We start from the raw sequence: 24,893 nt of genomic DNA, 5'->3' as shown, positions 1-24,893 counted from the left end.
TAACATTCAACATAAGGAAAGTCTTGCTTTTTTCAATTTATTGACACAGCTAACTCTTTGACTTTGTTTCACATATGAATTCCATCTATTTTGCCTATTGAGAATCCCTTTGAAATCTAAATACTCAAATCACATCCTCTATTCCAAGGAAGAGGATAACGTCAGTTACTTTATAAGTAACTATTCCCAGGATGGATTGAATTATAGAGAAGATCTGAAAAGATGAGGGGTGAGAGGAAGATTTGAAGATTGATAAGAACATTCACAGTTCCAGAAAACAAAAGACCTGGCCTCTGACTCCACCTCCACACTCTTACACGTAAAAAAGCCACTTAATCCTGGGTTTTACCTGAACCCTTCTGCTCTAAAGTATATAATTCTGCTTTTATTACACTTGGATAATCAGGGTAAAGACAAAGTAAAGGACCACATAATATCGAGGTCCCTTTTAGTAATAATGATCACAACAGCAGCTAATTTTTTGGAGTATTCAAGTTTATTAACATATTCTCCTTATGGTAAATCTATCAGGAATGTAATTCCAGAATTTCTATTTCTGTTTCGAGGATGAGAAGCCTTGACAAAAAGAAGCAACAGATATGAAGTCTGAAAAAAAGGTCACAATCAATCCTGAAACAAAGACAGTAATAGTAGGGACAGGGAGCATCAATTAACCTCTCTCTGTCTGTCTGCCTCTTTCTCTCTCTCTCAAAAGTAGAAGTGTTAATCCTGACTTACCTTAATGATGACTTCATTCTTCAAAAAGTGGAGGGATCGACAAAGGTCTCATTTCCAAAATATATAGAGAACTGACCCTGATTTATAGGAAACCAAACCATTCTCCAATTGATAAATGGTCAAGGGATATGAACAGACAATTCTCAGATGATGAAATTGAAACTATTTCCACTCATATGAAAGAGTGTTCCAAATCACTACTGATCAGAGAAATGCAAATTAAGACAACTTTGAGATACCACTACACATCTGTCAGATTGGCTAAGATGACAGGAACAAATAATGATGAATGTTGGAGGGGATGTGGGAAAACTGGGACACTGATACATTGTTGGTGGAGTTGTGAAAGAATCCAGCCATTCTGGAGAGCAATTTGGAACTATGACCAAAAAGTTGTCAAACTGTGCATACCCTTTGACCCAGCATTGCTGTTATTGGGATTATATCCCAAAGAAATACTAAAGAGTGGAAAGGGACCTGTATGTGCCAAAATGTTTGTGGCAGCTCTTTTTGTTGTAGCTAGAAACTGGAAGTTGAATGGATGTCCATCAATTGGAGAATGGTTAGGTAAATTATGGTATATGAAGGTTATGGAATATTATTGCTCTGTAAGAAATGACCAGCAGGAGGAATACAGAGAGGCTTGGAGAGACTTACATCAACTGATGCTGAGTGAAATGAGCAGAACCAGAAGATCACTATACATTTCAACAACAATACTGTATGAGGATGTATTCTGATGGAAGTGGAAATCTTCAACATAAAGAAGATCCAACTCACTTCCAGTTGATCAATGATGGACAGAAATAACTATACCCAGAGAAGGAACACTGGGAAGCGAATGTAAATTGTTAGCACTACTCTCTATCTACCCAGGTTACTTATACCTTCGGAAGCTAATAATTAATGTGCAACAAGAAAATGGTATTTACACATATATATTGTATCTAGGTTATATTGTAACACATGTAAAATGTATGGGATTACCTGCCATCAGGGGAAGGGAGTGGAGGGAGGGAGGGGATAATTTGGAAAAATGAATAAAAAAATAAAATTAAAATTCTTAGGTTATATGAAAAAAAAAAGTGGAGGGATCAACAAAGGTAAATTCTACACTGGATATGATTCTCACTATCAGAGAAAAAATGATTACTGGAGAAAAAAACATCAGGAAGATTATATACGGTTAGAGTTCTTCTGGGATAAGAAAGGGATATGTACCTTAAATTCTGACAGAGGAGATTTCAAAGGGTTCTAAAGGAAGACTACATTAGAACTGGATGGACTAAAAACATCTGTAGGGGAAGTCTACTCAGGAAAAATGAAAAGCTTGTAAGAATTCTAAATGTAGAAAAAGAAAACAATTTTTAAAAAACCTTCAAGATTTTTTCTGAAGACCATATGGATGTAAAGGAAACTCACCAAATTAGTCTTTTTAAACTCTATAGAGGAAAAAATGTAACAGAAGTAATAAGGAATGAATATAACCATGTGATATGTGCCTATAAAACCAGAATGGTAAAGCTCAGAATGAACTAAGGAAAACAAACACTGGACTCTGAGGGGATGCTCACCAATTAGAGAATGGCTGAACAAATGGTATATGATTATAAGAGAATATTATTTTGGAAATGAGGAGCAGATTTCAGAAAAACCTGGAGTTACATGAAATAATGAAAAGTGAACTGAGCAGAACCAATAGAACATTGTATAAAGTAACAGCAATATAGCATGATGATCAACTGTGAATGATTGAGCTATTCTCAGCAATACAATGATCTAAGATAATTCCAAACAACTCACAATGAAAAATGTAATGCACCTCCAGAAAAACAATTGATGAAATCTGAATGCATACTGAAGAATATTATTTTTCACTTCTATTATTTGTGAGGCTTTTTTGGGGAGTTCTGTTTTCTTATACAATGTATTTAATATGGAAATATGTTTTTTGCATGTTTACACAAATACAACCTATATCAAGTTGCTTGCCACCTGAGGGAGGAAGGAGAGCACAGAGAAAGGGAAAGACCTTTGAACTCAAAATCTTAAAAAATGAATTAGAATTTTTTTTCAATGTAATTGAGAAAAATAAAACATTTTTTAAAAAATAAAGAAACCAAAAATTAAGCTATATTGGAGGATCTTACAGAACTTAGAAATAATAGATAAGAGATTAAAAAAAAAGAAAAAGCATTAAAAAAGACATTTAAAACTATACAGGAGAAAAAAAAGAATTCAGAAATAGAAACAAACTGTAATTTTATTACTACAATGTTAAGTTTAATTTATATTTTCTTTAAATCAAATAGTACATAACAGAAGTTGACAGTGATTTGCCCAGGATCACACAGCTGACTCCCAAGCTCAGTGCTCTATCCACTGTACTACCCAATTGGAGTCATGAAATTTTGAGTTCAAATTCAACCTCAGACACTAGCTCTGTGATCCTGAACAAGTCACTTTAATGTTGTTAATCTCAGTTTTCTCATCTGTAAAATGCAGTAGAAAAGAAAACAGCAAATCATTCTAGTATCTTTGCCAAGAAAACCCTTGCTGTGTGGGGCTGTGAAGACTTAGATACGATTAAAAAATGATTGAACAACAACAAAATAATTTGACTTTGTGCAATTACTTAGAACCTTTACAAAATCATGGAAGTTTTGAACAGTAGAGTTAGGATTTAAACCAAGTCATCAGATTCCAAATACAAATGCTATTTCCACTAACTACAAGGGAAAAATGGAACATCTTTAATGAACTTTGAGAAGAAACTACTTGAATACTGGATTGAATTATTCTGTCTTTTGTGCTATGAGACACAACTAAAATTCTTCTGCAATAGCAGAATTCTTTAGCAGTTATTAGAAAGAATATTTAGAACCATAATTCCCACCTGTAATCATGAAGTATGCTAATTGGTTAAGAGGGAGTCTAAAATTATAGAATAAACAAATTATCTCTGTTTAGAACTTAGGGAGGAGAGAATCTTAAATGAGCATGGATATGCACTGATTGTAATGATGTCACTCATCAGAACAAAGAGCAATATAGCAAAGCATGGGGCAAGTGTTGAGATCTATTATTATCATAGGATTTAAGTTAGACATAAATTTCAGTTGCAGAGTAGCTTGAAAAAAATCACACATTGATCAATCGGCATTAAACAGCATTCCATGCTTGCTTCTCTCTCTTTTTGAAGTGGTGAGTGAGAGATTCCCATTAATTCCAATTCTATTCTTAATATTTTTGAATATTAATAATTTTTTCCTTGTGGAAACCAACCTAAGAAAGGTGTAGAGTAAGAAGAGATACTAGAACAAAGAAGCAAATAGTGGTGGCAATGGCAGAAGTGTGCATGAGAAAGGAGGATCAGGCAGAGCATACTCTGTACCTAGAGTCTAATTAGATCAGTATTTGAGTTGGAGCTTACAATCCGAAGAAATTCAGAATAAAAGCTATAAGGTCAATGGAAAAACTGCTGGGGAATAGGCTTGAAAAGGAGCAGAGTCCCTGGCATAGAACAACATGGGATTTTTTATATCCTCTGGCACCCATTCTCACCCCCCATCAAATACATAAATATATGAATAGAGAATCCAATGCAATAATACTTTAAAGAAAAACTACCGTACAACCTTTCATTTCCTTAAAAGTTGTGTTGCAAGATCAGTCTTGTGACATATTTTTCAAGCACAAAAAGAAGCTGTTGTAACAATTTTATTTCCCCATTTGGATTAAGTATCAGCCAGTCTTTGTCGGTATTGGTATTATATAATACATGTCCTAAACTACACAACCAAATTTAAAGGAATTCCATTTGAAATTCATCTCCCCCCTTCTCCCACAATGCTAATTGTTTAAATTTCTAGAACTTTGGGGTTTTTTTTTGTTAGTGCAGCCATCAATCCATAATAGTATTAACAACATTAGCCAGATGGAAACTATATGGCTACCAGTATATCACTGAACTACAGCAATGTGTTAACATAGCTTAAGGTATCCACATACACACATACACACATTTACAAGACTAACATAGCAACCTCCCACCATCCATGCAACACCAGGCATTTTTTTACATCAACAATTTTAGGGTGCTCTACTAGAAAACTTATAAAATAATTAAAGTCATTGGCACAAGTACCTAGACAATTTGATTTTGAATACTCTTCCTACTTTCCTATTTCCAACCCTCTCCGTACTCCTAAGTAAAAGATCAACAAGTTATAGTCAATAAGACACCAAGGCCTAAGAATTGGCGAACACTAATCTAAAGAACTGTCAAGAAACAACCATATAAGAATGAGTATAATTGGTTTTAATTAGCTCTATGTAAAGAAAATCACCCTCTGATTACTGTGGCAGGACACAAAACTAAAAAAAATACGTTACTTAAAAAACTGTATCTGTAATTTCTGCTTTTACTAGTATTTCACTAAAAAACTAGTTTACTACTAGTTATGTTAATTCTTTTAATTAAAAAAAAAAATTCCTAAATCCATTAACTGTTAAAATGCCCCTACTCCCCTAAAAATAAAAGTACTCTTTAAAAAGACTGAAGAAAAATAGAAGACAAATGTGTATACAGAAAGCATTACTTACTGAAGTTTCCAGGACAACTCTGTTGACTTTTACTGTATTCATAGGAGAGACCTCTGTTCTCTATGTTAACCATATAAGTTATAACTCAAAGCAAATCCTTGTGGTTAATGCATATTTTCCAGATACTATTATGGTATTAAAGTATTGCCTTCTAATTTAAAGAAATAACATCTTGAAAAAACAAGTTTCAAGTCTTAGAATCTTTACAAATTGCCTAATGTTACCAAAAATCCCTGACTCATTATACATTTTTATTAACGAATCAAAGAACAAAAAGCTATGCAAGAGAGCATGCCCCACCCCCCAACTAATAAAACAAGAATTCAGAGAAAAGAAAGAAGGAAGAGAAGGTGAGAATTAGGGTGGGAAAAAATTTATATTTCCCAAAAGTCTTGATATTCTTATAGATAAGATAGTACAGACAAATTTGTGATAATCCAGCTGAAAGTATAGATTTTGGTCTCAATTAATGGGAAAGTATAAAGAAGGGGAAGAATCTTAATCAGCATGTTAGTATGAATGGGAATGTGAAGATATGAGGTAATGTTTGAGGGGAAGAGAATAGGGAGAAAAAAGCTTACTCTGTTAAAAGTTGATGAAGCTTCTGATAGCCCCGCTCTAAAGCCAGGCTTGCTGGAGTCTCTCCTTCATTGTTGTGTATGCTGAGAGCTCCTCTTCCACCTGGCTTCTGTAACAGAAACCAAGTTAACCTCAGCAGTCCCAGTCTCACTGCAAAATGCATTAATGTTTCCCGTGGGCCACCATCTACAAAGAAATGAAAGAGAACAAGAAATGAATTATCTATGACAGCAGTAGATTAAATAAATACCCTTTCCCAAATTAATGAATAAAAAGCCTGATATTCAACTTAAGCTCCTCACACATAATTTTCTCATGTTGATGTGAAATAGGTTCCTATACAAAACTTTGTAAAGTTAGGTAATGAAGTCACCAGGGGGAGGAAAAATTCTCCTGAAATATTTAGCTGCCCATCAAGAAGGATATCATTTCAATTCAGACCTAACTCCCAATTAATTCTTTATTCATTTGGTGTAACTGGTCTCAGCTTTAGTGATGACTCCCACCTCCTACCCCATGCTCCCCAATCCCACTTAAAGGATAAATTACTAAATAGTGTGGCTCTAACCCAACAAAACGAGAAGCCAAGAGAAAAAAAAGGATTTAAGGCTTAGAGAGGTGTATTCTTGGGGGTGTAATTACACTTAAAAAGAACACCCAGTCAGGAGTTGGCAAGTTATATATTAAAAACAGGTTCTACTTGTTAAAAGTACAAACAGGTATTTTCTTCCCACATTGAGTGTGAATCAAATTGCTGGCACTGCCAGCTTTTGTGTTTAATGAGAGGAAGAAATGCTTCTCGAGCCTAACAAGAGAGGCTAACTTTAAGGCACAACAAACTTAGAACTGAACAAAGAAAATAAAACTTATTCTTTTCATCATTATAAGTCCATGGGTCCTCCCAAGTGCCTCTGCCTTTATGGAATATCATCTTTTAACCTGGTTTGTAAGTTCAACCAACAGATAAAACTTTTATTGGCAATGTGAAATGAGGATTTTTGTTTGGTTGGTTTATTTTTTATGTTTAAGGCATTAAGACATTACTCAAGTGTCTGACAGAAACACTCAAAATTTTGAGTTACTACAAGGACAATAATGACTGACCTAGACTAGGGGCCTTTAACACTGTTTTTTGTCATAAATCTCCACTGACAACCAAGTGACGCCTAGATGCCCCTTTTCAGAATCATGTTTTTAAGTGCATAAAATAAAATGTATAGGATTACAAAGTAAACCAATTACAATGAGACACAGTTATCAAAATCAGGGTTGCTTAAGCAAAACTTTCTCTGCCCCGTCTCCATAAAACTTCTGAGTAGCCCTGATATTGGAGATGCTCTGACCATGAAGTTCCTGGAATTACTGTGAAGTATGAACCAAAGAGTTCCAGTGTGTACATTGTATAATTGTGTACCAAGTCCTAGGAACTGCCTCTAGTAAGACCATCAAAGAGTTGCTTTTCCTGTCATGACCTAAAAAACACTGTGCCTGAGGCTCACTGGCTACATGCTTGGTTATAACCCTTTCCCATTACCGTTTCAGAGGTGCTAGTTTCCCATTGAGAAGGTGGGTAGGCTGCTTCTTTTCCTGTATTTGTCACCCATTTCTTTGAATTTCTTCAGTCATGCTCTTGCATTCTCTTTTTGAGTTCTCCATAAACATTTCCAACAAAAAGGCCTAATGCTTTCAAGCATTGTCTGGCTTATCTAATTGTTTTGCAAAGTTCTAGCAATAGACCCTGATAGAAAATTGAGTGTTTATTTATTTGAATTTGAAGTAACTTATCTAAGATTAGCTAAAATTAAAAAGAAAAAAAAACAGAATTTCAGAATTGCAGTGGAATAATTTGTTTAAACAAAATATTCCATAAGATCTTTTGAAATATGAAGCACTTTATAATTTGAAGGAGAAAAAAAAATCATTCAAAAGGAAATAAAATTATTTTTACCTCTGATGATAATGATTTTTTAAAATGTTCTTTTATTAATACTGAAAGCAACAAAAATCCATATAGATTTAAAAGGCATAATGTTTTGAGCCTTAGTGAATTGAAGGCAATTTCTCCAAAGAATAAATTCAAAGGGGAGACAATAAAAATCACCACTGAAATTTCTGTCATTATCTTTTCCTGAAACATTTTTCTTCTTCTTTTCTAGTAGCTACTTACAAATCCAATCCCACTACTGGCTTTGTTCTGTTTTCACCCTGAACCTATTTGCCCTTTTTTAGGCATCCCGGTCCTCTCCCTCTTCTACTCCTCCACTCCCAGGAGGTAACATATCAGTGCTATTTTTAATGTAAACACCTGGATAAGTTACTGACCCTCTGATTCAATTTCCAACAGTAGAATGGGGATAATAATATCTATTTTAGAGTTGCTGAGTGGATCAAATGAAATTATAAAGCATATTCACAGTGCCTAGTACATAGCAAGCATCTAATTAATGTCCAACATAAACAGGCAGTTTTTATAAGAAATCAAAACAATCCAAATAACATGCAAAATGCTTTAAATCACCAATAATTAGAGAAGTAAAAATAAAAAAAAATCTGAGATACCACTGCATACCTTTCAGATCACTTAATACGACAGAAAAGGAAAATGACAATGTCTGGAGGAAAAACAAGGACACTGATGCATTTTGGTGGAGTTGTATCCATTCTGGTCCCACCATTCTGGAGAATAATTTAGAACAATGTCCAAAGGGATTCAAAACTGTGCATATCCTTAGATCAATTATCAATTCAAAGAGATCAAAGAAAAAGGAAAAAGATTATCCATGTATAAAAATGTTTATTCCAGCTTCTTTTGTAATAGCAGAGAATTAGAAACTGAGGGGATGCACACCAGCTGGGGAATGGCTGAGTAAATTGTAATATATGAATGTGATAAAATATTCTTGTGCTATAAGAGTATGGTTTCAGAAAAACCTGGGAAGTGGTGCAAAGTAAACAGAACCAAAGCAAGAGTAATATTATAACAATATTGTTATATGTGACTGTGACTTAGCTACTCTGATCAATACAATGATTCATGACAATTTTAAAAGACTCATGAAAACAAATGCTATCCACCTCCAGAGAGAGTTGATGAACACTGTGGAATTTTTGTATGATTTCATATGTTTAAAAGGGTATCATATTTCTTGTTTTCTCGATGGATGTGGTGGAGTGAAAGAATTTGGAATTGAAATTTTAAAAAATCTTTTTAAACATCTTATCTAAAATGAAATGGGATTTTAAAGCATCATTTTATGTGTCCATTTAGGTTCTTACTCATGTGTCTACTATACCACTATAAAATCTCCAAGTTTTTTTTTTTTAAACTATAATTAGGACTTTGATCAAAATAAATAAATGAAAAATTATGAAACAGCATTTGCTTGTATTAAACCCTATTTTTCATATGAAAGTAATGACAGAGGGTGGTTGCCATTATAGTGTTTACTAAGACTAGATCCATGCCACCCCAAAGTCTAACTGAACTGAGAAAATAGGGAAACAAGCAAGCTCTTCAAAGAGTTCAGAATTTATGACATTCTTATCATTGAAGACTGAGCTGATGCTCTGATGGGCTCTAATGAAATTCCTGTTAAACAATTACAACAAAGTATTAATACATTAACATGATGATGTTAATAACAATTTATATGCATATAGTTAACAAATGAAGAAGCTGAGGCCAAGGAGTGTGTGTGAAAGGATATAATCAGTCATGTTATACAATGTTATAGAACAAGACTCTGATCTTTGAAATTAGATAAACATATATTTCTTAAATTGCTTGACATCTACTAGGTCTTATCTTAACCCAAACCATGTCTCAGACACTAGCAAATTATTTACTCAATCCTTGTTAAGTTAATTAACCTCTTTCTGCCTGAGTCACCTCAGTCCTTAAGTGGGGGAAATAACAGTACCTACCTCCAGAGTAGTTATGAGTTAGTCAATTATCGATAATTATAAGTCTATTATATACTACTATATACAGAGGTGTGATAAGTGCTAGAAGATAAAATAAGCTAATATTTAGCTTATTATTTAAGCTTAATATTCGCATTTTGCAAACCTGAAATAAAAATAGCATGTATATATATATGTATGTATTACACACACACACACACACACACACACACACACACACAGAGAAACAAAACAAAACCTTTCTATATAAAAGCAAATGGGCAAATGGTTACTATATCTTAGAGTGCAGAAGCCCTGTTTCCTTTACTCATCTGACCAAATTGCTGGGCATCTAATAAGTACTCAGTAAATTCACAGGCACAAAACCCCTACAACCATGGGCCTTTAAGGGAGGGAAAAAACACAGGCTATAGGAAGTAACAGCTTTAATACTAAAAAGCACAAACGTGACAAAAATAAATTAGTCTATGACTATTGTTCTCAGTAAATATTCAGGATCACTAGTTGACTATTAAGATGTTACCTAAATAATATTCCCTAAAATTGGGAGGAAAATGTATAATGGTAATTTAACAGCTAATTAAATACCATTCAATGTGGTTGAACCTTTTCCTTACTGAATGATTCATAATCTTTAAGGTTATTAAAATCCTTTCCTTTACAACAAATAGGTAGTTCAAGTACTACCACTCATATTAGAAATGAGGAAATTGAGGCTTCAAAATGGTAAATGATTTTTCTAATGCTAACCAAGTGACTAAATATGAGGCAGAATTTTAACCTGGCGTCCAGATGCCAAGCTCAAGGCTCTTTCTTTGATGCTATGATGGAGTTTTGGCACTTCTTTGTTACCCTATACATCCACATTCAGTCCAACACTACTGTGTGTGTGTGTGTGTGTACGCACACGTGTGTATTTATTTAAATGCTGCCATACTTTTATTCTCCAGTTGTTTAAAATTATCCACAGTGTGCCCCCAACACCATTTTATGGGCAGGATGGAACTTTACATCTGCAGCTCTGTTTGATTTGAGCTCCAGGGAACAAGATGCTCCTCGCAGGATAAGGTGACCATTTGGCAAAGTCAGTTCCTTCTGATATTCCTTAGTCTTCCCTCTTTCTGGAAGACTGCAGTGCTCTTCTAAAGTTTTCCTTTAGAGAGGGCAAGGACCTGGACTTCCCAACTCACTCTCTACTTCCTGTCTGCAGTTTTGTTTGGTTTGTACTGCACAGAACATGATGCCCCCACACTGAGTATCCTTAATATTGCCCTCCACCCCCTTCAGTTTCCTTTTGACTTTTCTTATTAGACTGAAATACCCATGAGGACAGGGACTTTGCTTTTCTTTTACTGATCTGTATTCCCAGCACTTAGCATAGTGCCTGGTATACAGGAGTTGCTTAATACATGTTTATTGAATTTTAAATTTCTTATTGATGTGTTTGGTCATAAGTATCTTCTATCCCACTCTTTCAGCACTCTACACAAAGCTGTAAACAACATAAATGTTTTATAAATTCATGTTATCTTAAAGTATATGCCACAAAGACAGTTACAAAGCAGATAGAATGCTGAATTTGGAATCAAGATGATTTCAGTTCAAATCCTGATTTAAATACTAAGTGACCCTAAGCAAGCAAGTCACTTAACCAGAACTGTTTTTCCCCTTTACTTTTACAATAGAGGTAACAATATCTAGTAATTATCTCACAGTACTGTTATGAGGATCAATTAAAAGTAGGTACATAAGATATAGCACTAAGTCAGTTATTATTATTACTGCTATTATATAAAAGTAAAAACCATAATTTTCTTTTTATTATTGTTTATAGTACTTGATCAGACATCATACACAGAAAGAGAAATGTGGGACTAAGATCTGGAAGAGACTGCAGAGATTACAAAAGAACTCAGAAAATACTGTGATTAATAATTACCATGATAACTGTTTTAGTTCAGTTGGCATAGCCAACACACTAAAGCAACCAATGTGATTTAAATGAACAGGATTCAGCAGAGGTATCATCATGAAGCCGAATAACCATGAAATATAAAAACAAACAATGTAATAGCTATATTAGGCAAAGGTCAATATGAATTAAGCAAGGATTGGCAAGGAAGATAAATCAGATAGGCAGATATTCTAATTAAATAAGACTAAAAATCAACACTTTATCATCAGCAACTTATATTTCTTGACATAGAAATTTTCATTTCAAATGTGAGAAAGCCATACCTACATTTAACTTGAGAGGTGGCACATCAGCCAAGCATAACTCAAAATGAGAGCTCTAATCTGAAAGGCTCCTATATAAAAGGGCATTTATAGCTCAAGCATTAGGATTTTTCAGTTAGTTTTGGAGTTTAGAATACTTTATTTCAGGTCAAGAAGATATATATATATATATAGTTATTTGTTAATGGTGTATGAGCCAGCTGTTTTTTTTTTAATGTTTTAACCTTTTGGGTCATTGTTCTTACTACCCTCCACTTTGCAAAAGTATGACATATATATATAAGCTGACCACCAGTGCATCTGAGGCTAGCAGACTTTTCACAAAAAAACTGCCAAACACTTAAAATTTACCATTCCCACTCCTCTCCTACACTCACAAGGATTAAAGTTTGGGATGCTATTAACCAGAAACAAATAATCAGCAATGACTCAAAAGATAAATTCTTAAAGCCAAGATATAGAGAATGCACATGCTGTTCTTTGTACTTTATTTGGTCTGTTTGATCCTGGAGTCTGTCTTTTCTTTTCCTTTTCTCTTTGTGGTCAGCATTACCCCCTGAAAAATCAGGTCATCTAGGATTAAACAATACCAGGGCCAAAAGAAAATGAAACATTTCCCACAAGATGTTTCTGGGAATGAGCAGTCTCTGATCTCCCTATATAAGTCTTGAATGGGAACATTCTACAGCATTATATAAAGCTGACCACTGCTTTAAATATTCCTTCTCCCGAGGAAGTGCTGGTCTAACTCAATTTGTCACTACTGTCACTAAGGCATTGAAGAACTAATAAAGGTATATCATGAACAGCTCCAGTCAGTGTAGGTTTTCTTGCTCTACCATTTATTTCTAGTTTGAATCGTTGTCATTAGTATAGTTCTTGTTAGAAATGCAGAGAAAGCTACAATAGAAATTTCTTTCTTTTTTTTTTTAATCTAGAGATTAAGAAATATTTAATAAAACTTTTAATTACATTATTTTAAGAAACAGCTTTTAAAAATATTTAAGAACAAGAAGAAAAAATCCCATTTCATTTGCCTATCTCTGCTACTTCAATAAAAGAAGCTATCCTTTTCTTTGCAAACCAGGTTATTCTATCCCTGGATAGGCCATGATTTCCACTATTCACATAGCTCCTGACTCTCTAAAGAATTGCTGAGAACAGTGATGTTTGTGAAACAGGGTATTTTCAATCTTTAACAACCACTCTGCTGTACTTACCTGGTATTTCTTGGGCTGACAGTACAGATGGGACCATCTACTGTCACTTTAGACAAATAGAAATTCAACCCCCTTCACCATGAAAGGAAATTCACAGCAGATTAAGAAAATGCTTTTAGATGACAATACTCCCCAAACTAATCTATTTATTTAGTGCTATACCAATCAGACTCCCAAGAAACTATTTTAATGACCTAGAAAAAATAACAACAAAATTCATATGGAAAAATAAAAGGTCGAGAATTGCAAGGGAACTAATGAAAAAAAAGTCAGAGGAAGGTGGTCTAAGTGTACCTGATTTAAAGCTATATTATAAAGCAACAGTCACCAAAACCATTTGGTATTGGCTAAGAAATAGACTAGTTGATCAGTGGCATAGGTTAGGTTCACAGGACAAGATAGTGAATAAAAATAGCAATCTAATCTTTGACAAACCCAAAGATCCCAAATTTTGGGATAAGAATTCATTATTTGACAAAAACTGCTGGGAAAACTGGAAATTAGTATGGCAGAAACTAGGAATGGACCCACATTTAACACCACATACTAAGATTAGATCAAAATGGGTCCAAGATTTAGGCATAAAGAACGAAATCATAAATAAATTGGAGGAACATGGGATGGTTTACCTCTCGGACTTGTGGAGGAGGAAGGAGTTTGTGTCCAAGGGAGAACTAGAGACCATTATTGATCACAAAATAGAACATTTTGATTACACCAAATTAAAAAGTTTCTGCACAAACAAAACTAATGCAAACAAGATTAGAAGGGAAGTAACAAATTGGGAAAAAATTTTTACAGTTAAAGGTTCTGATAAAGGCCTCATCTCCAAAATATACAGAGAATTGACTTTAATTTATAAGAAATCAAGCCATTCTCCAATTGATAAATGGTCAAAGGATATGAACAGACAATTTTCAGATGATGAAATTAAAACTATTTCCACTCATATGAAAGAGTGTTCCAAATCACTATTGATCAGAGAAATGCAAATTAAGACAACTCTGAGATATCATTACACACCTGTCAGATTGGCTAAGATGACAGGAACAAATAACGATGAATGTTGGAGGGGCTGTGGGAAAACTGGGACACTGATGCATTGTTGGTGGAGTTGTGAAAGAATCCAACATTCTGGAGAGCAATCTGGAATTATGCCCAAAAAGTTATCAAAATGTGCATACCCTTTGACCCAGCCATACTACTACTGGGCTTATACCCCAAGGAACTACTAGAGAAGGGAAAGGGTCCTGTATGTGCCAAAATGTTTGTGGCAGCCCTTTTCATAGTGGCTAGAAGCTGGAAAATGAATGGATGTCCATCAATTGGAGAATGGTTGGGTAAACTATGGTATATGAATGTTATGGAATATTATTGTTCTATAAAAAATGACCAACAGGAGAAATACAGAGAGGCTTGGAGAGACTTACATCAACTGATGCTGAGTGAAACGAGCAGAACCAGAAGATCATTATACACTTCAACAATGATACTGTATGAGGATGTATGCTGATGGAAGTGGATTTCTTCTACATAGAGAAGAGCTAATCCAATTCCAACTTATTAATGATGGACAGAACCAGCTACATCCAGAAAAGAAACACTGGGAAATGAATGTAAACTGTTATTTTTACCTTCTGAATCCAATTCTTCCTGTGCAACAAAAAATTCGGTTCTACACACATATATTGTATCTAGAATATACTGTAATATATTTAACATATATAAGACTGCTTGCCATCTGGGGGAGGGGGTTGGGGGAGGAAGGGAAAAAATCTGAATAGAAGTAAGTGCAAGGGATAATGTTGTAAAAAATTACCCATGCATATGTACTGTCAAAAAATGTTATAATTATAAAATAAAATAAAAAATTAAAAATAAAAAAATAAAAAAATAAAAAAAAAATGCTTTTAAACCATGAAGCACCCATATTACCATTACTGTGTGTTTCATCACTTTAAAAGCACTTTCACATGTATTTTATATTTAATCCTTATACCAATCCTGAAAAGTATCCTGAGTAATCCTCACAGAACTATCAGAGCAAGTATTATTTCATCTATTTTACCAATAACAAAAATAAGGTTCTGAAAAGTTCAGAGGTTATGAGCTAGGATCCTGGAGTCATCCATTTAAAACTAGAAATCATATAGTCCAAACTCTTCATTTACAAATGAAACTGAAGTCAAAAGAAGTTAAATGACGACTTGAAGTCACAAAAAAATGAATTCGAATCTTACTCCTGTTACTAGCTGTGTGACCCTGGATGAGTCACAAACTCTCTCAATTTCAGTTTCCACTTGTGCAGTGTCTAGAGCACTAAACATGGAGTCAAGACTCAAGTTCAAATCCAGTTTCAGGCATTTAATAGCAGTATTTCCCTGGGCAAGTCAAATAATGTGTTTTCCTCAATTTCTCCTCTGTAAAATGCAAATGATAATAGCACCTACCTTCCAGAATTGTTTTGGGGATCAAAATGAGATGATATTTGCAAAGCATTTTGCAAAATGCATGGCACATAGGCACTATTTAATGTTAACTATTATTATCAAACTACAGATTATAATATCACTTCCTCAGAGAGCTATTATAAGTATTAAATGTAAAGCACTCCATAAATCTTAAAGTACCATGTAAATTTTCACTATCATCATTATTATTTTTATTGATTGATAGTAACGGAAATTTCTTTGTGGGACTACAGGAAACAAGTTTATAGATTATAATAAACATTTCTTTCCAAGATGATGGAAGGAGGATAGGGGGAAGGGTGGAATTTACATAACGTAAAGCTAGAGACAAATATAAATGATAATAGATCATCTTATTTTTAACACATATTTAATGTAAAGTTCCTTCTCTGAAAGGATGTCCTTGTTATATATTAACCATATGGACTTTTGAAGTGATATTTGACATCAGTTAAGCACAAATGAATGTTAAGAGCTATGTATGATTCCATACAAGGGCTACATTAAGATGACCTCTACAAGGCTAGTGTACATGAATTCATGCAAGAATTCAATTTCATCACCTAGTCTTACTCACACCAATGTACATACTAAAATTGGCTCAAGGTTTTTAGAAACCTAGATAACCTGAAATTCATCGGCCACCAACACTAGGTGGTGAAATGTTTAAGAGATTTTAAAAACAGGACCATTCCATTTATTTCTTTTATAACTAACTGAAAAAAAATGGATAGTATCTAATTTATCTAATGTCTTCAGCTCCTAACACTGAGCTTTATAAATAGGAGGTTCACAATAATTGTTCTTTTAAATAAAGTTATTCTGCATAAGGAAAATACGGGAAGAATTTCATTTCTTATCCTTACCAAAACTGTATATTTTAAGCCAAATTTTTATATGAATTTTATATTCATCAAAATAACAATCAGATATAAGTACTAAAAAGCTTAAATGGTTCCTTAGAAAAAAATAATATATTTCCTCAATCAGAGATTGCTGCCTTACTATGGTAAAAAGTAAATCAGGTATGTAAGTTCTAGTCTAGTACCAAAAATCAGGTAGGGTTAGAGCTATTCCAAAAAGCCATTTCATGCCCCAAATTCTGTGTCAAATAGCCTTACACTGGAGTAGCTGTCAGACTTTTAAAAGCTTAAAGTTTTATATTCCAAGAATAAAAAAGGTCACCCTTCTTAGAGGCTGATAGTAAATACTCTTAAAAGGATTAGGGATTGAAATAAAGGGAAAGAAGAGCCTTTGGCTTGTAGATAAATGAAAACTTAACAAAAAATGTTCTAGTCTGACAAAACTAAATGAGTATAAAAAAGGAAAAATGGAAAACTCATGAGGTCCTAGAATCTGACTGATAACACTTTTCATTTGAGAAAGAAGAAAATTATAAAGGATGAGATGAAGGGAATGAGAGAGAGAAAAAAAGTAAGGCTAGGGAAGCGAGTCATCTCAAACTAAATAAGTCTCATTGATGTAATGAAGAAGGAAAAAATGTAAGAAAGAACAAAAGAGAAATAAAAAAACCTTTAAATCCATTTTATTTGCATCTTGGAGAACTTACTCAGTCCAAAACATGAAATAGCTTACTTCTAATTTCCCTAATACAGAATGAATCAAATTTAGGTTGGCTGAAATTTCACTGCAAAATTGCTAGTATTATAAAAGTACAAAATTTTAAAAATAAAATAGTTGCTTCTGGGAACTTACATTTTAAAAAAATGTATAAAACTACCTTTTGAAGTTTTTCAAGGTTTTTCAGTTGGCTCTCAAACTGTCTAAAGAAAGGTACTCTAAAACAACAATCCTGTTACTTCATAAGCAAGACAATTCCTAAGTCTTCTGACACACTCCATTCCAAAAGACACTTCTAAATCATTTGTTTTTCTGTCCTTGAATATAAGTCAGACAGCCGAGTCAAAAATCTTAACGAATCTAATAACTAGAATTGTAGAATAAGAAAACTATATGTCTCCTTTTATAGAGGAGAAAAACAGGTTTTTCTGGGGGCCACATTTAGTGACTATGATTACAAAACTAGTTAACCATAAAACTAATACAAAGTGCAAGGTCTGGTTGACCTTGAAGATTATCTAGAGACTAGATGACATAGTGGATAAAATGTTGGACTTGGAGTGCATATATAAAAATAGATTTGATGTACATCAGCAATGAGAAAAAGAAGAATCACAGAATGTCAAATTTAGGAGAGACTTATACTATCTAGTCTAATCCATACCTGAACAAGAATTTAATCCCTTCTATAATATCGCTAACAAGTAGTCATCCAACCTTTCTTGAAAATATCCTGTAAGGGAAAATCCAATGTATCAATGTGAAGGTCAAAATGGGAGTTTTATTATTTGATCCACCATGCTGACTCTCCATCCTAGTTTCATGTTGTTTGACACATCTACTAGTCATCCATCTATATACCCTTAAACAAATCCTTGCTAAAAATACAAAACCATTTAAGATCAACTACAAATCCATGGGCTACTCTACTATCCAACAATAACCCCATAATTATTCAGAATCTAGTCAATCAACAAGTCACAAATGCACCCAATTACACCACCATCTAGTCTATCTTCTTCACAAGAGCACATGTGAGTTCATCAAATACTTTGCTAAAATCTAGTTGGCAAAGTATCAGTGAGGCCCAATATGGCATCAAGATCACTGCTTCCCTTTTTAAAGATACTTATTAAGTCATCTTTTTAGTAAATAGCATTATAGAACTGAGCCAGAAAGTTATCTCAAAACTTCTAAATTTGCAAAATCTATTCCCCTTTTTGGGAGAAAGAAGGAATTAAGACAGTTGACCATTACCTGCCATCTGGGGGAGGATGTGAGGGGAAGAAGGGGAAAAATTGGAACAAAAGGTTTTGCAATTGTCAATACTGAAAAATTACCCATGCATATATCTTGTAAATAAAAAGCTATTAAAAAAAAATAAAGACAGTTGACCATTTCCAAGCCTGTGACACCTTTCTCTTTATACTCTTTTAGGGATCACTGAAAGTGGCTCAGCAATAACGTTAATTTTTCAGTAACCTGGGAGGAAGTTCTTTTTGACCTGTTAAACACATTTAAGACAGTTCAATGCTCTTGTACTATTTTCTCTTTTGTGTTGTTTCAAATTCTTATTAATCATTTTTGCTATTTATTTCTCACTCCAAAAATCAATGTCCTTGTCTTAGGGGAAAAAAAGAAGTTGCTAAAAAAATGAATAGTTCAGCTTTTTGCAGTATGTTTTCATCATCTCATCCATACTTAACCCTTTTTTTGTTAAACTTGATTTATCCTTAATATAGACGGTTTTGAATGTACATTTTGTGGTCCCGAATATGTATAAACAGCCTCAATATATTCTGAACATTAGTGTTCTTGACACTATTTTTGCAAGGTTATCCAAATTCTTTTTTCTTTTCATCTTTCCAGTTGTATGTCTTTGTTTCCATCCTTTATTACAGCAAGTCCTTTGAAAAATCAAACTTGGGCAATGAGTTTCCTGTGCATGCACATCCATCATCCTTTTTCCATAGTTCTCCTTTTTCTTTCAACATTATTGTTTCAATTTGTAATTTCAGAATTTCATTCTTAAGAAATTCCCACTCCAACTGGTTGGACTTGTTCAGTACAATTCTTAAGCCAAAGGATTCTACCTATCCTTTCTTTGAATTCTGAAAATGTTGAATGCATGTCATATCATGCCCAGCTTTCTTCTCTTTTATAATGAAATAGAAGTTATGATTATATACCCCCTATGAAATAATTTCAGAGTTCATCTCATCTAGTTCAACCCCTTTATTCAACTCATGAAAAACAGGCCCAGTAGGATGAAATGACCTCCTTAGAATGAGAGATCCATATCCAGTTAGCAGCAGAGTGAAGACTAGCTCAAGGCATTTGCCTCCTAATCCAGAGCTATATGCACTATACTGGATTGATCAATCTTTAAGTCATAGAAACATATAGAAACCCTGAATATGCATAAATGTATAAATTTACTATTTATGCAAGTTTTATTTCAACACAGAAACATTTACAAACTGAACAATGATTAATAATTTTAATGGGTAAATTATATGTTGATTTACTCATGAAAAAAGTTATAATGACCTTTAAAAGAAGGTATCAATGTCAAAACTAAAAACCTTCTTTTAATCCTCATGCCTCTAGAACTTTTTGTAGAGTCTTAAACTGCTGACCACCCCTTTCTTCTGGGAACACTCCCTAACTTTTAGTTTTATGACATTATCTTTTCTCCTACCCATTTGCAAGGTCCTTCCATCTTCCTTGATAGTTCTATTTTAGGTTCCCACTCTTAAAATAGGAGTGGTACAGTGTTTGGCCCTTTGTTTCTGTCACCGTACATTATGTCTCTTGCAAATTTTATCTTTCATATCTTCAAGTATCTCTTAAAGTAGATGATTTGAAAATCTCCCTGTTTTCAATCCTGACTTCTGTTTTGAACTTCAGTTCAATATCTAAAGATCATTTGTAATTAAAAAATTCTTTATCTCTATATTCCTACCAGGGATTTCAAACTCAGTCTGTCTATATCTGTCTCCCTTTCCATCTATCCATCCATCTATCTTTCCATCTATAAAAGTCCACAGGTTGAATCGTGCTCGTAGACAAGTTACTTAATATCTCTTTGTCTCAGTTTGTTCATCCCAAAATAAGGGTAATAATATTTATACTATGTACCTTACAGGGTTGCTGTAGGGAAAGCATTTTCTAAACCAAGAAGTGCTACCTAATGCCCACTGGATGAAATCTAAACCCTTCCATTTGGCGTTTAAACTCCTTCACAATCTGGCCCCAGCCTATTGGTGCAGGGTGATTAAACATTTCTCTTTCATACACTCTAAATGACTAACAAAAAGGGAATTACTAAATAAATCGTACTAAGTAATGTAATATTTTCTTGCAATAAAGACCAACAGATACACAGTATATCACTAAATGTGAAAAGAAGCATAAAACAATGAAAAAATAAATTTAAAAAATTAAAGTCAAATCATAAAGCGCAAACTAACAAAGCTCATTCTAAAAGCAAAAGTGAATAAAAATGGAAAAAAAGATTCTAATGAAGACTTAAGAGAGTGACTAGAAAATCAATATCTATGGAAAGTAATTAATTGAAATGCAAACAGTTATTAAACACGTTAGATTGTTAATAAGAAACATTAATGTTAATAAAAAAAAAATTAAACCAAGATATTAAGGTAATGCCTTAGACAGGTAGATTATTAGACAAATTATCCCAAATTTAAAAGCAGTACAGCCATTATAAAGACAAATTGTGAGGTAGACTTCCAGACATAACGACATGCCCTGCTTGAACTTATTAAGTCCTCACCATTCAAAGATGGATCTGTTCCCAGGACGTTCCATTCTTCTGGCAGTTTGAGATGTCGAAATGCAAGTGCTACTTTCTCATCTAGAGTATTCACATCCCTGGAGGGTGGTCCCGATCGATCCAGAAACCTGGTAAAATTCAGTGCCTGTTGGTTTCCAGCACTGGTTGCCAGGAATTGGGCTGCATCATATACTTCATCCTGAATGAAGCGAAAATCTTCCTCAGCCACCACAAAAACAGGGAGTCCCTCCTTGGAAGCACAGAGCAGGACCTTCACAGTCTCACAGCAATCATGACCTACCAAAAACACACCATACCCAAAATCAGCATTAGAAGGTCAAAAGGACTCTTACCCACCACATGACATACAGGTTATACTATCATATTCTTTTTTTTCTTTGTTTGTTTTTTCTATAAAAACTAACTGAGAAAACAAAGCATGAACACAGAGCCATTTAAATACCTGTCGGGTTTTGAAAAACTACAGACAAATAATTCATTATTAGGAATGAGTTTTCAAGACCACCTTACTCAATAACATCTATAGGAATAAAAATAATCATTAAAATATTCAAAATGAGAATGAAATGGATAGCAACACTAATCCATAAACATTTAAGAACAATATTTCTAAGAGATGTTTACCAAAGGAAATACAATCTTCAAGCTGGAAAAAAAAAATTAAAATCTTTTTCAAAGTCTAAGTAAGAAAATATCAAAATCATATGGAGAAGTAGCTAGGTGTCACAGGGGATTCAATGCCAGACCTGGAGTTATGAGGGCCTGAGTATCTGGCCTCAGATACTTCATGTACTAACTGAGTGACTCTGGGCAAGTCATTTACTGACTTTCCCCTCAGGGGAAAAAAAAATCACATGGAAAAAGGATGAGGTACATCTCCATAATCCTATGTGCTACCAGGCTTATGAATGTTTTCAATGAGCGTATAATTTTGCATTCTAATTAATTTATTCCTCTACATAAAGCAGTTAAATTATCTATGTAACAGTTCAACTTACATTAAATATTAAAAATAGCACATCAGTATATTGTCCTAGAACCAATTATTTTGCAGTTGTTATTGAAAAAGAAATGTGGGTTAGAGATACATAATCATAACAGCATCTAACATTTGTATAGAATTTTAAAGTTTCTAAAGCACTTTGAATACATTATCACATTTGACCCTCATAGCACTTCTGTGAGGTAGATGACATTTTCACCCCCATTTTACAGATAATGAAATCAATGCTGGGAGAGTTTAAACAATTCACCCAGGTCACACAGCTAATCTATAGGATTTGAAACCTTGATTCCAAGTCCAAAATTCTATCCATCATGCAATACTGCCCTTCATTAGACAAGGTTGTAGAAAGTGATGGAAAAGTGCACAGTAACATTCAAATAATACCGTTAAGTGTTGTCAGCATCATTATCATCATTAAAGCCATTGAATAAATTACCATCATCCTCATCATGAGCCTTGAATAAGGTCAACAAAATAAAAGGCTTTGTTTACAAATGATTTCTTTCAAATAGCATTTCTTTTTTCATACCTATATAAACATATGGATCCCTAGGAAATAATTAATTTTATAGAACAATGAATGATGGAATCATATGCCAAATACAATTCAAAACTCTGTGATATCAACATTTAAGATAACCAGATAACCAGCTAGTAACAATTCTCATATCAGGTCTTAAGTACCTTAAGCAATAAGAGAATATTTCTAGACTTTCAACCTCAGAATAAAGTTAAAATGCTCCTCAATTTCAGGGGTTTCTTCCCTGTCAAGAGAAAATTCTAAAATTTTCATTGATTAACTTCAATTTACTCCAAGCTCTTTCACTGTCATCTCTAAAATAAATTCATTTTAAAAATGATTAAACTATAAAAAAGATCAAAAAAATTAAAAATAACCCATTCTGGACTAATTCCACTCAACTCAAATTTCTAATGCAACTGATCATCACTACTCAACTTGCAGAAAGTGAGACCTATTCCTTTTTGTGGATCATAAAATAGATTATCCAAATAATAGAAAGGTTGGTCCAGACTAGGAAATTCTGGTTATACAAAATAAATTTTATATTGTAAAGAAATATAACAAGGAAACAAATGAAAATACTGTCTTTCAGTGCAAACAAAGCAGCAAATAAAAAGTTGGGGTTTTTTTTGTTTTGTTTTGTTTTTTTTTTGCCATGGTTTCCATGACCCCTTCATTCCTACAGCAGAATAATTTAGAATAATTCTGGGTTTATTAAACAATAATTACATATTGTGAGACCAATAAAAATAACGAAGAATTGCTACTGAGCTTTTGCTTGCTAAGAAATAAACCCCTTGCTGTGATAATAACTACACCTATAAAGAATGGGAATTAATTTCCAGAAGCAACATAGGAAAACCAGCATCATTATTTTATAGTTAGTTCTCTAATAAGAGTAAAAATATCTTGATTGTGCACTTTTACATTTTTCAATTTAACAGTTTAAAAAAATATTATTCTCTTTGGAGGAACTATCAAGTACAGTCACGCCTTAATAGTATATAATTCAGGTTTAAAGAGATGCAGAGGAACAGAACACAATGACAGCAGGAACCATAATAAAAAAATAATAATATAAGCAATTTGAAAAGAATCACTTCAGCAATTGTGCCTTAGTCATTTTCTATAATTTATGGTAACGAGAGGGGGTGGGGAGGAGGGAGGGAGAGTGTGTATAAGATTAGAACTACGGGCCTACATCAGTGTCAGAGGAAAAGATAGGTGAAATCAGCAGGTCTTGGCAACAACTGGATAAAGGGGTGAAAGACACTGAGAACACAGGATGACTCTGAAATTATGAGCCTGAGGTACTAATAGGACAGTGTTATCGTCAATGGTAATAGGGAAGTTGGGATATATGAAGGGGAGGAATGAGGGAAGGAGGAAAATAATGAATAATATCTATCTAAAGATAAAGTTCTATAGATTATCAAAAGATAATGAGACTCTGGGCAGGATTGATAGGTTTGAGAACATGGTATAAAGCTGATAATTAAATCCATAGGAGAAGAAGAGATGACCAAATAAAGTAGTAAAGCAGAAGAGCAAGGATCCAGGACAGAGCCTTGAGGGAACACCTACACTCAGAGAGCATGATCTGGAGAAAGATTTAGCAAAGAATAAGAAGAATGAGTGCTCAGATAGGTAGGAGGAAAACTAGGAGGTTGATATCTTGAAATCCTAGAGAAAAGAGAACATAGAGAAGGAATGGTCAACAGTGTCAAAACCTGAAAGGAAGTCAAGGAAAAGGAGGATAAAGAAAAGACCACTAGATTTGGCAGATAAAATTATAAGTAACTAGAGAGAGAAGTTTCAGTGGAATGATAAGGTTGGAAACCAGATTGTAAGAAGTTAAGAGGAGAGTAAAAGGGGCCCCAAGAAGGAGGTATAAGTTCCAGATCTTCCAGAATAAACAAGGTTTTGAGACTAGGAAATGAACTCCATTTTGTATCAATAGCAAAGGGAAATCTTCCAAAAGGGAATAAGAAAAGGAAATCAAAGAAAGAGAATATGCCTAATTTTCATCTCTGTTAAAAAGAATGCTTAAACTAGGGATAAAGAAATAAATTAAAACTGAAATACTGAAAAGGTATATTAAAGGAACAATAGCCAATGTTTTTGCTCTCCTTTGAACCTATGCAAGAATATGTTCTAGTTTCTCTACAAATAGTCAACCTTTTCAAAAGGA

General features: G+C 33.7%; 1 protein-coding gene across 8 annotated transcripts in view; it reads right to left on the bottom strand.

Annotated features, from left to right (window-relative positions):
* AKAP13 (A-kinase anchoring protein 13) overlaps positions 1–24,893 on the bottom strand; it is a 375,368-nt gene that overhangs the window by 174,450 nt on the left and 176,025 nt on the right. For all 8 annotated transcript variants that reach the window (XR_012486996.1, XM_074295087.1, XM_074295091.1 and 5 more), the window contains exons 4-5: positions 21,153–21,449; positions 5,925–6,108 (exon numbers count right to left, since the gene is read on the bottom strand). Coding sequence is in view for 7 of the 8 variants with exons in the window: in XM_074295087.1 (XP_074151188.1) it covers positions 5,925–6,108; positions 21,153–21,449 (481 nt within the window). In the remaining variant the exon portion in view is untranslated. The remainder of the gene's footprint in view (positions 1–5,924; positions 6,109–21,152; positions 21,450–24,893) is intronic.

This window comes from Sminthopsis crassicaudata, chromosome 2, assembly GCF_048593235.1.
Source record: "Sminthopsis crassicaudata isolate SCR6 chromosome 2, ASM4859323v1, whole genome shotgun sequence".
Classification (NCBI taxonomy): Eukaryota; Metazoa; Chordata; class Mammalia; order Dasyuromorphia; family Dasyuridae; genus Sminthopsis; species Sminthopsis crassicaudata.
The sequence above is the reverse complement of the archived record's forward strand: the minus strand, read 5'-3'. Positions and strand labels throughout refer to the sequence as shown.